This window comes from Girardinichthys multiradiatus, chromosome 12, assembly GCF_021462225.1.
Source record: "Girardinichthys multiradiatus isolate DD_20200921_A chromosome 12, DD_fGirMul_XY1, whole genome shotgun sequence".
Taxonomy (NCBI): domain Eukaryota; kingdom Metazoa; phylum Chordata; class Actinopteri; order Cyprinodontiformes; family Goodeidae; genus Girardinichthys; species Girardinichthys multiradiatus.
The window spans coordinates 44,786,859-44,802,056 of NC_061805.1; the positions used below are offsets into that span (position 1 = coordinate 44,786,859).

At 43.3% G+C, this 15,198-nt stretch overlaps 1 protein-coding gene across 1 annotated transcript; it reads right to left on the reverse strand.

The window, feature by feature from the left end:
• Window positions 1–1,997: 1,997 nt before the first annotated feature.
• Window positions 1,998–2,822, reverse strand: LOC124877914 (extensin-like). Its single transcript, XM_047381548.1, has one exon. It carries the CDS (start codon window positions 2,820–2,822, stop codon window positions 1,998–2,000), a length of 825 nt encoding a protein of 274 aa, XP_047237504.1.
• Between the last annotated feature and the right edge of the window lie 12,376 nt (window positions 2,823–15,198).

The following is a 15,198-nucleotide window of genomic DNA, read 5'->3' on the forward strand; positions in this document are numbered from 1 at the left end:
GGGGTGCTGTGCCGGTCCATTGTGGTGAAGAGAGAGCTGAGCCGAAAAGCAAAGCTCTCAATTTACTGGTCGGTCTACGTTCCTACCCTCACCTATGGCCATGAACTTTGGGTCATGACCGAAAGAACGAGATCACGGATACAAGCGGCTGAAATGAGCTTCCTCCGTAGGGTGGCCGGGCACTCCCTTAGAGATAGGGTGAGGAGCTCGGCCATCCGGGAGGAGCTCGGAGTAGAGCCGCTGCTCCTCCACATTGAGAGGAGCCAGTTGAGGTGGCTCGGGCATCTATACCGGATGCCTCCTGGACGCCTTCCTCGGGAGGTGTTCCAGGCACGTCCCACCGGGAGGAGGCCCAGGGGACGGCCCAGGACACGCTGGAGGGACTATGTCTCTCGGCTGGCCTGGGAACGCCTTGGGCTCCCCCTGGAGGAGCTGGAGGAGGTGTCTGGAGAGAGGGACGTCTGGGCGTCTCTGCTGAGTCTGCTGCCCCCGCGACCCGGTCCTGGATAAGCGGAAGACGACGAACGAACGATACATTTGAAAGAATTCAGTTAATCTCATTTAACAGATTAATTATACAATATGGGATGGACAAGAATAAATTTTTAGAATATCAACAAATTAAATCTATAATAAAAAATAAATTTAGGCTTAAAAACGTCAGGTTACAAATGCCATCAAGTATACTAGAGTTCCTAAAACTCACCCTACCCAAATTGATGTCTAAGATACATAGGACACTGTCTAATATAGACAAATAAATTTCCCTTCATATTATAAAATGGGAGGTGGACTTATCAGTTAACTTTGACCAAACATTTTGGTCTCGGATATGTTCCAGAACGTTTAAAATGAATAATAACAGCAGTCTACAATTAATACAATATAAAATCCTTCATAGAGTATACTATACTTGTCATCGGATGTTCAAGATGGTTTTTGCACCATCTAATACTTGCTTACACTGTACAAGCAATATACCTGACAATTACATCCACGCACTATGGTTATGCACACCTGTTCAGAGGTTCTAGCGCCTGATATGTGAAGACTTATCAAAGTGTCTGAGATGTAATATTTCACCTTCTCCCTCAGTTTGCTTGTTGTGCAACTTAGATGATGTCATCATAGAGACAAATTCAGCTCACATGGTTTTCACCGCTGTTCTGTCCTCTGTGAAATGGGTTTAATAAATATGGTTAAAAAAGTTAAATAAGTAAAAAATATTTCATGATTAATTGTTTGCAATTCATAGGAAAAGTATCAGCTAAAATGTTATGTAGCTTGTATTTTTTTACCTGTGTTTTATTTTGAAGCATAAATTATAGTCACAATGCATTGTGGGTAACAGGAGCCCAGTCTGATAAAAATGTGTAGCCAGTGCCTGGTCTACTCATGTCTAATTGCTGTGTTTTAAATTTCATCCGAGCCTCCAGAAGCAATGGCTGTAAGTTTATAAGTATTCGGAAGCTAATGCTATGAGAATGAGTGACTTTTGCATGTTTTGTTGGAGATCGTTTTCTTAAGTGTTTGTTACAAGGAAATAGACATAGCCCATTGCATCTCGTTAGCTTGTGGTACTGAATTAGCATATCAGTGTAGCTATTCATGCATTTTAGCGATCTAATTAACATAACACTGGATCGATTTAACTATTGATACCTCCAGTACCTTTGGGATTGCACTTTTAGTTAACTTTAATGCATTATTTTGGCACTGCTGTTTCCTGACGTATTTATTTTACTAATTTGATTTATATTTTTTCTATTTCTGTTTGTGTGTCTCAGTTTCACTCGACCTTTCAGAGCCACAATATCACATTCTAAGCTGTCTTAAGAAGACTGTTAATAAAGGGAGCAAGACGCTCTGATCCTGGCTCATAAAAACGAGTTTGGCTTGCTTTTCATCTGCGTTCACATACAGAGTATTAACAAGTAGTGGTTACTACTCTGCCTCCACATCAGATCAATCTCTCTGGGCTCCTTTAATCAGCTCCGTCACCTAGTGGGGGTGGGGAACCTTTGACTTCGTCCTTTTGGGCATTGTGACGGATGCACGGGGGTGTCTGAGTTTGGGACATTTGGGGTGTCCCTGGACCGGGGTCTCTGGGGGGTCTGGCGCTGAGGGCTGTGGCCCCAACTGGCTTTGGTGGCTCTTGGGGGCGGCATCTGGTGGCTGCAAACGATGCTTTTGGGGAGCCTGTACCGGCGGACATAGGTGGCAGGGCTGCTCCTGGGCAGATCTGGTATGGGCTTGGGGGCTCTGGGTTTCTGGGCCGTGTTGCCTCCGGGCTGCGGTCCTGGCTGGGCCCGGGGGGGCTTGGGTCCGGGAGGGTGTGTCACTGGGGTTTTGGGCCAGTGCCGGGTGCCAGAGCATGTGCCGGCCCAAAACTCCGGCACCGGCACTGGCCTTCGATGCATGGGTGGGCGTAAGGGCCTCCTAAACTGGCGGGTAGGTACCATCTGATTGTTGGTGCTCTCTCCTTCACTCTGCTGGCGGGGCGGAGGATCTGGGGGAGGGGGTGGGATGGAGTCAACCGGGGTGTCTAATCTCTTATGTGTTCTGGGAGTTGTTCGAATGTTGGGGTGGGTGTAGGTCTTCTTCCGGGATGGAGGTGGGTGGTTAGCCTTGGGTGGGGATGGGCATCGTTTGGATTCTGGTTCCATGTCTAGATTCCGGTTTCTGACGCCGATCCCGGTTCTATCTGCGGGAGGGGGGTTGGAGGGGTCAGCATGGTTTGGCAGGCCGTGGCTGATCTTGGGGTGGACTGGTCTCGGCTTCTTGGTGGGTGTTGGTTTTGGCTCTGTGGACGGTCTCGGCATTTTGTGGGCTTCGGTGTGAGTTTTCTTGCGGGGCTACTTTAGGCAGGGGTATGGGGGGTCGGGCATGTTCTTGGACCTGGATGCTACAGGTCTTCTTCTCACGGGGGTGCACTTTTGCAGGGGGCTTTGTTTTTGGAGGGCTGGTGGGGCGCACTTGCATGGTGTGGGCTTTGTGCATGGTTTCTGCTTTGGGTGCTCTGTGCTGCGTTCTGTCCTCCGCTGTTTGGTGTGCTGTGGTGTCGGGGTCCTGTGCATGGCGGCACTGCCCTCCGTGTTTTGTAAGTCAGGGCGGGTGTTGCTGGGCTCGGCGGTTGCATCTGGCTTCTCGGCCATATGCTGAGGTTGGGTTTTCTTTTCTTCTGGGTGGTTCCTGGTGGATGGTGTGCGCTTGGGGTTGGTGGTCTTGGCTTGGCTCTGTCGTTTCAGCTGCCTCTTTGCTGTGCGTGCTGTGGCCTTTCTTTGCCGAGCTTCTGCTTCTTAGGCTGGTGTCTTTCTCTTGGGCACAATGTGGTGGGCGGGGTGGTGCATCGCGGGGTCTGCTTGACTACCTGGCTGCCCTGGGGGGTCTTGGCTCGTTTGTCTGTGGGGTGTGCATGTGCCTATGCTGGCCCGGAGCTTGCATTTGGGTGGGCCTGCCATTTTGGGTTGGGTGTTTCTTGTTGGCGGCATCGGTAGTGGTGTGGGACGTGTTTTGTTGCCCCGCTTGCCTGGTTGTGGCTGGAATCTGGTGCCAGGGGACTGGGCACTCTGTTGGCTCTGCCCCGTGGTTCGGGGGTGGTTCGGCATGTGCCCTCCTTTGTGTGGTGTATTCTGGTTGCGCTGGGCCGGCTGGACTGTTCCTTTTTTCTGTGGTGGGGCCGCACTCTTGCTTGATGCTGTGCATGGCTGCTTCATGCGGGGGACTAGGTGTCGAGGGATTGGGGTTTCTGTGTGGGGGGTGTCTGGGGGTGTTGGTCCTGGTTTTCGGTCAGTTCTCGGGGCCTGGTCCTTGTCCCTCGCCTTTCGCTCAATAGATGTGCCTATGCCTTCGTCACTTGTTGGAACTCAGCGAACAGGGGTGGGTGCCTATTGGGGTCAGCCGGGGAGCTGGCTCCCTGGGAGAGCCCCGTACACCTCCCTCTGCCCACTCCATCACACTACAAGTCATGTAGGGCCTTGGGGTGCAGGTGCGTCATTGGGGTGCCACAAGGGATTTCCATCTCTGCGGTCCCATGGCAGCCTGTGCCCCAATGTTATTGTACAACTTAGACACTCATTTATAAAATTTTCATGGCATTCACATGTAGGGCCTTGGGTGTGAGTGTGCTCAATGGCACTAAGAGGGAGAGTATTTTAGTACCCCTGGTGCTAAACCTCTGGTGCCTGTGCTCACCTCTAAGGGTTAAGTTGCATGGAGACATTTAGGGTTCTGGGTGGGGTGGGGGGGCATGGCAGACCCTCTTCCCCACCCATTTTTCTTTTTAAATGCACACTACAACAACAGGCATCAACACCACATGTGAGCGGGTGGAGGTAGGCTTGCCGCTGGCTGGGGACCTCTTGCAGGGTGAGTTTGTCCTGTCTTGGTGTGGGGTCGGGGTCTTCGTTGTGAGCTCGGTGCTCTACGGTGTCTGCCCTGTTGTGCCTGTGGGCGGGGGCTGGGACAGCGTTGCGCGGGGCCCTTGCCTTGCTGTCACGGCGCGCTGTGTGGTGGGGGCAGAACGCAGCGGGGGTGCTTGGAGCGGGCTGTGTGTGTAGCTTGCGCTGTGTGGGTGTTGCTTCATTGGCTTTTTGGGGATGAAGCTCTCCTGTGGGAGTGTGCCCATGTGCTGTGGGGGGGGGGGGTGATTCATGGCGTTTAGGGGCATGTGTTCGATATCTGTGTCCTGGTTGGGGGTGGCCCAATATAAACCCATGTCGGCTTCATAGGGGGTGGAGGGCTCACTGGGTTGGGATCGGAATTCATTGGGGTTTGGGACTATTTTATTCTGTGGCCGTTCTGATTGGCAGGCTTGTATGGACCATGTAGACCCCTCTTTTGTACATGGCCCCCCTCCCTGGATGAGCATGGGGGTGGTTGGGGACTGGGGTCGGGGCGGGGGGTCGGGGTCTGGGCCGGGGTCTCTCAGGTTCAGGCACGAGCCCGGCTAGCCCAGACCAGGTTCAGGTGCTGGGGCGGTCTGCCTGTGTCCACCTCCAGAGGGAATGGGACCGCCTCCTGGTCCGGGGGCTGGTTGTCCTTATGGGGTATCTGCACCTGGACCTGGGAGAATAGAGTATGTATGGGGACTGTGAGTGAGTGTACGATGTCCATTGTTGTTTGTCTTTACGTTGGGTGCATGGGTGTGAGTGTTTTTATGTATACGCAGGAGGGTGGGAATGTGTGATTGTGTGAGACTGTTTTTTGTGTCAGGTTGGGTTTTGGGCTACTCCCTCTCTTGGATCAGTTTAGGCCCCTATCGAATGTGGGGCTTAAACGTACCACACTACCTGCCGGTGGTTGGTATCTCTGCCCGCCGGTGTACTTTTGGTTCTCGGTATCTGGGGCTGGGTGCTTTGGTGTCTGCTGGCTCACTCCCGGTGGCTGCTTGCCGTGGCCTAGACCCCAGGGCTCGGTCGGGCCTCTGCTTGGGGAGTGATATGTCCCGGGGTCTCGGGTCTCTGGGTCCATGGCTGGATCTGCTCGGGTGTAGACGGCTGCCGGGGGGGCCTGTGCCTCGTCGCTGCAGCTCCCTGTGGCTTCTGCACTGTGGCTGATGGGTGGTTCCCCTAGGATTCTCCCCTGCTCCTCGCTGGGGGTGTTCCGGCGGTGGTTCTCCTGGGGTTCCTGTCCTCAGGTGCCTTTGGATGTTTGTGGCTCTGATCTCCTCCGTATCTGTCCTGGGTCCAGGGGGCCGGGTCTGTGGCTCCTCACACTCACTATTGCATATTTGTATGGAGAAACCTTGTATGCACATGCGCGCTCACACTCAGCCCCACAGGTGTATAAATTCAGGTGTTAACAGATACACAAATGTACTATATTGTGCCGCATTTACCACTAAATAGATCTTGCATTAATAAGTACCGTGCACCTTTCGATAAAAAAGCTGGTAATACGAACGTTTCTGCAGGTGTAGAAGCAAGCAGGGTGTTATCTTGTATTCTCTTTATCCTTATTTATTTCCTCCATTCTTTTCTCATTCTCTCCCCTTTTCCTTTTTGCCCCCCTTTCTCTCCTTCGTGCTTCTTTTTTTTTCCTTTCCATTTCTGTCTCCGTGTCCGTAACAATTGAAATAATCCTAAAGCAGTTTCTAATAGTTTCTTTTTATGAATATCAAGCAGAGCTTTAAAGCGTTAGCTGTAATGCTCCACTTCTGAAAGTAAATCTGTTGGGCTTTTTCTTTGCACTCAGACAACAATTCTGAGTGCTACTCTGCCGGACAGGACACGGTAAAAAAATAAAAATAAATAAATTGAACTCAGCATTACTAATACAGTTCCTTTGCCAGATCAATGTAAATTTATTGTCTGTTTGACAAGACAGAATTTGCACATTTCCCTTTAACTGGGGGAAGAGTGCAACTTCTATTATGGAGGATCATATTAAAAAAAATACTATTTATTGAAATAGTAGAGGTATTTAGAATGTTTTGCATGTTTTACAGCATAAATGCTCCTCAGTTACTGTCTAGAAAAAACATGTATTTTGCACTTGACAGTCACAATGCATTCTCAGGCTTACTTGGCTTGTACAAAAAAGAAACTCTTCCTGCTCTACCTAGCATAAAACACACATTAATTACTTAAAGTAATTCTTGACTTTTGTGGAGCTTAACAACCTGTACAGTTGATACATTGTACTTTCTTGTAGAAATATTCATAATTATACATCTCGGAATGTTGCTAAGTAGCTCCTCTTGGTGCAACACAAGTGATGATACTTCAAATTTTTTATCCAATTTGAATAAATAACTGAATCTGACTGCACTGTTCAATGGTTAGGATTAATTGGAATGTATGTACCTGACTTTTGTGAAGTGCCTTGAGACAACATGTGTTGTGAATTGGCGCTATATAAATAAACTGAATTGAATTCAGATGAACATCAGACATGCAACATAACAATTTCTTAATCACAAGAAGTATTTACTGTAGAGCACTGCCTCTCAGCACCTCATGACTACAAAGGACTCTGTAATGAGATGCTGGAGGGCAGTGCTGCACATCATTGGCAGATGTCAAAATAGTTTCATTGCAATTTTTGCCCATCAGTGGGAAAAACCAAAGAAACCAGCTAAAAGGGCATTCTGTAAGATCTCACTCAATTAATTTTCAATGATACTCCAGAGTGCACAAATAAATCAAGAGTGGGTCAGATAAGGTAGATAATCAGTAAACTTGAGGAATTTGCTATGCATGACTAAGCCAAAAAAAACCCAACTAGTTTTTCATTGCAAAGTTTCTCAAAGTTTTTGTACTCATATTCCATGGAATGTTCAAAATATGACCGCTGTCCTCTCTTAGCCCGCCTTTAGTGGTTCTGTGTAACTGTCGGCTGCTGGACATGAAAAATCAACATGGATCAAGATTATTCTGTAACCTCTAGGCACAGTGAAGAAGCAGATCTGCGACGTCTTCCTGTAACCCCATGGTTGGTTTGCCCTGATGGAGACTTTTGATTTGATTTAGTGAGATGCTTTCCTCTTATCTTTGTCCTCTGTGGGTTAGACTGTCCTTAACACCATCCTCCCTAAACATCTAATTATGTACTTGGCAAACTGTGCTGAAATTGTTACTTATTGTTTCTTGCAAATACCTCAAGCTCAGTCAGATTAGCAAACAGTGTTAATATCAATTTCCAGTTATGCCACAGAAAAGGCAATTGAGTTTGAACTTTGACTAGGCCAGTTTAACAGGTTATTTGCCTTGTTCCAAACCATTCTATTGTAGCTGGGGTTGTATGTTTAGGGTCACTGTCATGCTGGAGATTGAACCTCCGCCACAGTCTTAAGTCTTTGCAGTCTCTGATGTTTCAGGATTTAACCAGTTTTACTGTTTGACTTATATTTTCTTTCCGATCAAAAAGTGTCAGGTGTACTTGTTAATATTCAAATCTTTTTGTCTTTTGTCTATGTTATACTATATCTTTTCGTATCTGTATGTACTATTACTGTGTTTTTGTATAAAATACACCTCGATTCCATGAACCCTTTGCTTTCCGGTCCACTTTAGCTGGCCAACTAGTTCCATGCTTTAGTCAAAATGAAGCTTCAGTTTGGCTACTTTCTCAAAATAATAAGCCGGTTCCTCAAAATAATGAATCTTTTCTTGACCTCCCGAATGGTTGTTGTACTGTTTTGCTTTTTCTTTTTTCTTTATTTTATAAAACACACATTTATTATGACCTAGGTCAGAGTTGATACTTTTCACAGGCGGAGCGTGGAGAGGTAAAGTACTCATTAACATGGAATCAAGTTTATTGACAAATTACAAGACTTTCTTTGATTTTGCTTATCAATGAGCCTGAATGAGTTATGAAAACTAATTTATTTTAAAATAGCTGCCATTCGCTACATTAAGTATGCTTTTTACATTTCCCAAAACATTTAAAATTTTTACTTGAAGTTTTTTTTATTGCTGTTATTTTGTACAGAAGGTATAGAATCATATAGAACCCATGATGTTTGATGTTCCAACTTTTATCTTCTCAGCTATAATTTCTACAAATGTTCACTGCAGCAGCACTTCTGATCAGAAGCTTCCCCGCTTTGAATTTTTGTGGTCTTGAGCTTTTTATGATTATTTAATGCATACTCCTATACTTGTGCTAATTGCTGATAGATGCTTATTTTTTAGTTCTAAGGCAGAGAAAGCAAGATATTTAATTGTAGTATTTTTCATTTATTTTCCTGAAAATGGAGGAACTCCTAGTTGCTCTGGCAACAGCCAACATTTCTGTGTAGAGCCAGGTTCACATTATACTGTATGTCTGACATAAGAGGGGAAAAAAGAAGAGCTATACAATACAGAAACTGACCTACATTTTTTCCTACCTTTTGTTGTTTTTTCTAAATTATTCTTATGGTCTGGGTCAGTTCCTGTATTAGTCCCACTCCCAATGGTTTGTTGGTAACACTGACAACCTTTAAATCATGACCCTGATTAAATCTATAAAATTACATTCTAGTTTTCTGGAGTTTATTTTTGTTATGTTTATGTATTATTCTCTATAGAATCTGCTTTTGGTCCCTTAACTATTGCAGTTGTCATTCTGCAATATCAAACTATGATGCCATCCTTTTTGTTCATGCCTTGCTGTTTAAAAGATCTCCTCACAAGTTAACCTCTCACTTCCAAATTAAACTACGGTTAAAAGCCAGGCTTCTTCACTCTCAGGTACATGGGGAGATCAAAATATCAGTTTGATAAAAGCTATCTTGCCACTGCTCCTGCCTGAATTATGAAACAATCAGGTTTGAGTATCCTGGGGCAAAGCACCTAGAATTCCCAGCTTACTATTATTATTATTATTATTAAAGAAATTTAAACTAACCCATTATCCCACATGAACAGCCAAGCTCTTTGTTGGCAGCTGGTCTCTAAATCAGTATTAGTGAGCTTTGCTTTCCTTCACTGGTCTCAAAGTTTTGCGCCAGGAAAATAAATTTTATGTCTATTAAAGGCATTTTCTTGGTAAGCTTTACGCAGCTACATATCCTCCATGTTGGGCAAAAAACCTTGTATCTCCCTTTGTAGACATTTTTGTTCTCTTGTAAAAAATACATTGATTCTTTACATATTTCTGGCATTTCATTAACACATTTACTAGAGTTTGGTTTCAAAAAGACAAAAAGAGCATGTAACATTGAGTGATCTGTAGAAATTTACATTTGAAACGTTACATTTCAAGGTTTCTGTCTGACAGCAGTGATATATAAGTACATAAATGCTTTTTTTGGGTTATTATTCACAAAATAATTACTTGTAGCCTCATCTGTTTCTAGGTAAAGTAAATAAAACCAAAACAGAAATAATGCAGCAACTGTTTGGCCAACTAGGCAATTAAATAACTATTTAATTTAATATAAACAGTGTTAACTGTCCTTATGTTGCTTTTAGAAGTTTCTGAAAACTGTAACTCTTATAACACTAACAGTAAAAACAGGTTATTAGTACTAACATTGTCAAATGCAGTTTGATTTATTTAGATCATCTCAAGTGCTGTTGTGTCACAGATAATGATTAAAAATTTACATTACACTGGTCTATTAAAAAAAAAAACTTTTTAATGTTTCTCTATCATGCTAACTTTGAAAAGAGTCAAAGAATTAACTATAGGTTTATTTTCTAAAATACATAAAAAAAATGTTGTGTTTTTTCATTGTTTAGGCTGATTCAGAGTCCAACCTTTAGCACACCTTCCACTTTGGCCTCTTTTTTTGTTATTTTCAGATAAAGTTCAGTGCATCACTTTATTTACTCCTTTCTTGAAGCAAATGTGAAAAAAGCACCACTTCATAATTTCAGTATTGATTCATTTAACTCAATGAAGAGTTTTTCCTACCTGGCACACATAAAAGGGGCAAAAGATTGGTATAGCTCTTAAAATTTGTTTTTCTCTTTCTGACAACTTCAAAAAACACTGAAATAAAGATAAATATTGATTTGCAGCTGTGAAAAGTTGAATTTTCTGAGTGTATTGTCACAGAACTGCTTTGTTTTGGTTCTCTTTATATATACACATGACTATTTAAGTGTACGCACCAAATGATTTGCTCAATTTCAATAAAACCAGCTTTACATTGGCACTTTAACATCCCTTAACATTGTGGTCAGAAGAAGTTTTTGCAAAGTTCCCATTGATGTCAAATCTAATCACAGAACCCATTATTTTACTACTGAATCTTAAACCAACTGAAATCTAAGTCAGTCAGTCATTTTCTACCACTTATTCCATAGTGGGTCACAGGGGACCTGGTGCCTATCTCCAGCAGTCTATGGGCAAGAGGCGGGGTACACCATGGACTGGTCGCCAGTCCATCGCAGAGCAACATACAAACAACCATGCACACACTCATTCATACACCTAAGGGCAATTTAGAATGACCAATTAACCTAACAGACATGTCTTTGGACAGTGGGAGGAAGCCAGAGTACCCAGTGAGAACCCACGCATGCACAGGGAGAACATGCAAACTCCATGCAGAAAGACCCCCGGCCGGGAATCGAACCCAGGACCTCTCTTGCTGCAAGGCAACAGTGCTACCAACTGTGCCACCGTGCAGCCCAACCAACTGAAATCTAAGTTGTAAAAGAAAATATTATTAGTCATCTTACACTAAAACATTTGTATTCGTGTTTGCAAATACTGAACAACCAGTGTAAATACAGATACAGATGTTAATACTGCTAAGGAACATTTTACTTTGGCTTTTACCTTAACTGCAAGTTCAGCTAATCTGAAAAACAAAAGATTTCACTTAGAATAAAATAATCACACCGAGTCTGATTAAATGCAAGCTATATTGAATAATTTAAAAAAGAGTAGATTAACATAAGATGTATGCATACAAATGACCTTTTCCACTCCACCAGCTAATGGACACTCACAAGTCTATACAGTATGACTTCTGAAAAAAGAAGGATCCTGACTCAACGGTACACAAAGCTTATATAGAAAATGTGTCTATCTGATGACTGAAGTGGGGGTGTGGCCAGGTTTAGGAGCTGTCCCACGCATCATTGGTGTCTATCATCTGGTCCTGCCCTCTTGACACATAAAGCCGTCATCCAATCTTCATCAGATGGTCAGGTCCAACCCCTTTTGCCCCAGCAACAACTCCGATAGATAACCTTTTGCTTCTCTGCTGCACAGTCATGCTTTTTCCTGTTACTCGGACTAGAAGAATTTCTACAACTACCTGTGTCTATTTATCCTTATACACTCTTAAAAGATATGGTTATCAGTAGAGGTTAAGCTTCATTGGAAGAAATTGGAAATGGGAAAATGCCTGTGCGACATCTGTGCATGTACAGGTCCTTCTCAAAATATTAACATATTGTGATAAAGTTCATTATTTTCCATAATGTAATGATGAACATTTAACATTCATATATTTTAGATTCATTGCACACTAACTGAAATATTTCAGGTCTTTAATTGTCTTAATACGGATGATTTTGGCATACAGCTCATGAAAACCCAAAATTCCTATCTCACAAAATTAGCATATTTCATCCGACCAATAAAAGAAAAGTGTTTTTAATACAAAAAACGTCAACCTTCAAATAATCATGTACAGTTATGCACTCAATACTTGGGCGGGAATCCTTTGGCAGAAATGACTGCTTCAATGCGGCGTGGCATGGAGGCAATCAACCTGTGGCACTGCTGAGGTCTTATGGAGGCCCAGGATGCTTCGATAGCGGCCTTTAGCTCATCCAGAGTGTTGGGTCTTGAGTCTCTCAACGTTCTCTTCACAATATCCCACAGATTCTCTATGGGGTTCAGGTCAGGAGAGTTGGCAGGCCAATTGAGCACAGTGATACCATGGTCAGTAAACCATTTACCAGTGGTTTTGGCACTGTGAGCAGGTGCCAGGTCGTGCTGAAAAATGAAATCTTCATCGCCATAAAGCTCTTCAGCAGATGGAAGCATGAAGTGCTCCAAAATCTCCTGATAGCCAGCTGCATTGACCCTGCCCTTGACAAAACACAGTGGACCATCACCAGCAGCTGACACGGCACCCCATACCATCACTGACTGTGGGTACTTGACACTGGATCTCTGGCATTTTGGCATTTCCTTCTCCCCAGTCTTCCTCCAGACTCTGGCACCTTGATTTCCGAATGACATGCAGAATTTGCTTTCATCTGAAAAAAGTACTTTGGACCACTGAGCAACAGTCCAGTGCTGCTTCTCTGTAGCCCAGGTCAGGCGCTTCTGCCACCGTTTCCGGTTCAAAAGTGGCTTGACCTGGGGAATGCGGCACCTGTAGCCCATTTCCTGCACACGCCTGTGCATGGTGGCTCTGGATGTTTCTACTCCAGACTCAGTCCACTGCTTCTGCAGGTCCCCCAAGGTCTGGAATCGGCCCTTCTCCACAATCTTCCGCAGGGTCCGGTCACCTCTTCTCGTTGTGCAGCGTTTTCTGCCACACTTTTTCCTTCCCACAGACTTCCCACTGAGGTGCCTTGATACAGCACTCTGGGAACAGCCTATTCGTTCAGAAATTTCTTTCTGTGTCTTACCCTCTTGCTTGAGGGTGTCAATAGTGGCCTTCTGGACAGCAGTCAGGTCGGCAGTCTTACCCATGATTGGGGTTTTGAGTGATGAACCAGGCTGGGAGTTTTAATGGCCTCAGGAATCTTTTGCAGGTGTTTAGAGTTAACTCGTTGATTCAGATGATTAGGTTCATAGCTCGTTTAGAGACCCTTTTTATGATATGCTAATTTTGTGAGATAGGAATTTTGGGTTTTCATGAGCTGTATGCCAAAATCATCCGTATTAAGACAATAAAAGACCTGAAATATTTCAGTTAGTGTGCAATGAATCTAAAATATATGAATGTTAAATTTTCATCATTACATTATGGAAAATAATGAACTTTATCACAATATGCTAATATTTTGAGAAGGACCTGTACTTGGGCTTATGATTGTTTTCTATGCAGAGTTACACAGTGAATTTCTGTCACTAATTATGTAACTTTTTGTATCATAATAATGCAATTTCAACATAAATATCAAGAGCCAATTAAGATGAGTTCAAAGGTTTTTAGATCAGTTTGCATAAAACATTTAAGCAATTTTTGCAAATTTACTTTTCCACATATCAGAACTGCTATAATCTTCACACAAATCAAAATTTTCAGTAACAATCCATGTCCTTTAACTAAGCTCTTCATTTAAAATCTCTAAAAGCAAAAGCCCTTCATAAAAACTGCTTGCAGAAGTCCGATCCTCTGCCCTCGACACAACCCTCCAATATTTAACTCGACGGCACCGTTGGTTATTTGATATTCCTACGATGGAAGCCTTTTCATCCTTGTTTGTGCTCCCTGGTTTGATTGGAGAGAACCTCAGCTTCATCTTTATGCAAAGCACACTGATGAAGCAGCCACTTATCATCAAGCGGCTAGTGGTGTTATACATCAAAGTTTCAAATTATCAACTATGCATTATTAGTTCCAATGAGTCACACAGTAGTGACTTTATGCATACATATTAGAAGAAAGAGATATTAATTCCCATCTACACCTATGACTTCTCACTCGGGAAAGCGTAATTTACATGACAGTTGTTCCAGAGCAGAGTTCAAACTTTTGTTCTTGACCTATTGCTTTCACTCACAATGAGGTAACATTCAGGTATTTTAATTTGTTTTTAATGATAAAATTGATCTTCATCTAACTGAAATGTCAGATTTTAATTAAATGTGTAAACTAACCTAGTCACAAAATACTGCAAAAACCACAATATGTCTGCTGCATATGTTTAGGTGAACTAAATGTGGATACTGTAAAATGGATAAAAAGTAACTAAATTCAGAAAACAATGAATCAACTTACTGTATAGGATTGTGCTGACTGGGTGGCTGGTGGGGATTCACAAGTCAGTGGAACTTGCTCCATTGTTAACACCTGTTTTTCACACATGTCTGCCTTATTTCTGTACCTAATTCACAAAGCAGGTTGAACTAAATAAAGAACGATACAAACAAGGCCATCAACTCAAGCAGGTGCAAATAATTTGCACTTATTTTTGCAGCTGGTCACAGTTGAGGTGCAGGTGCAGAGATCATCAAAGAGAGTTCCTGGTCCTAACAAAATTAAAAATACCAGAACAGCATCTGATTGTATCAAAGAGGAATTTTTCTTTTTCTTCTGTTATTAACTCTGAGGATACCTTATATCTGACACACAGAACAAACTGAATCTCACTTTAAAATTGTTCATTTTAACTAAACTCCTTTTCAGGCAACAACTGGTACTGTTGAACTGTTCTCTATGGCCAGTGTCAACGTTTCATTTATTTTTACCCAGTTATATGTCTGCGGGATATTAGACATGCTGTATCCCTTAAATTTTCAAAGTGTGAAGGATTCTACACTGGCATTTAGAGCAGGTTGTAAATAAACTACCTCGCCTGTGTAGATAAATAACCTGGCCCCCAGGACCCCCAATCCTTCATGTTTTAGATGTGCCTCTGATCAAGCATACCTGATTGAAATGATTTCATTACCTCCAGAGCATGTCATCAAGTGCATCCGAAGCCTGTTAATCTCATTTATTTAGGTATGTGGGAGAAGAGATAAACCTAAAACATGCAGGAGAGTGGATCCTGAGGACCAGGATTAAGAAACACTGGATTGGATTGACTCTATACAGGTCCTTCTCAAAATATTAGCATATTG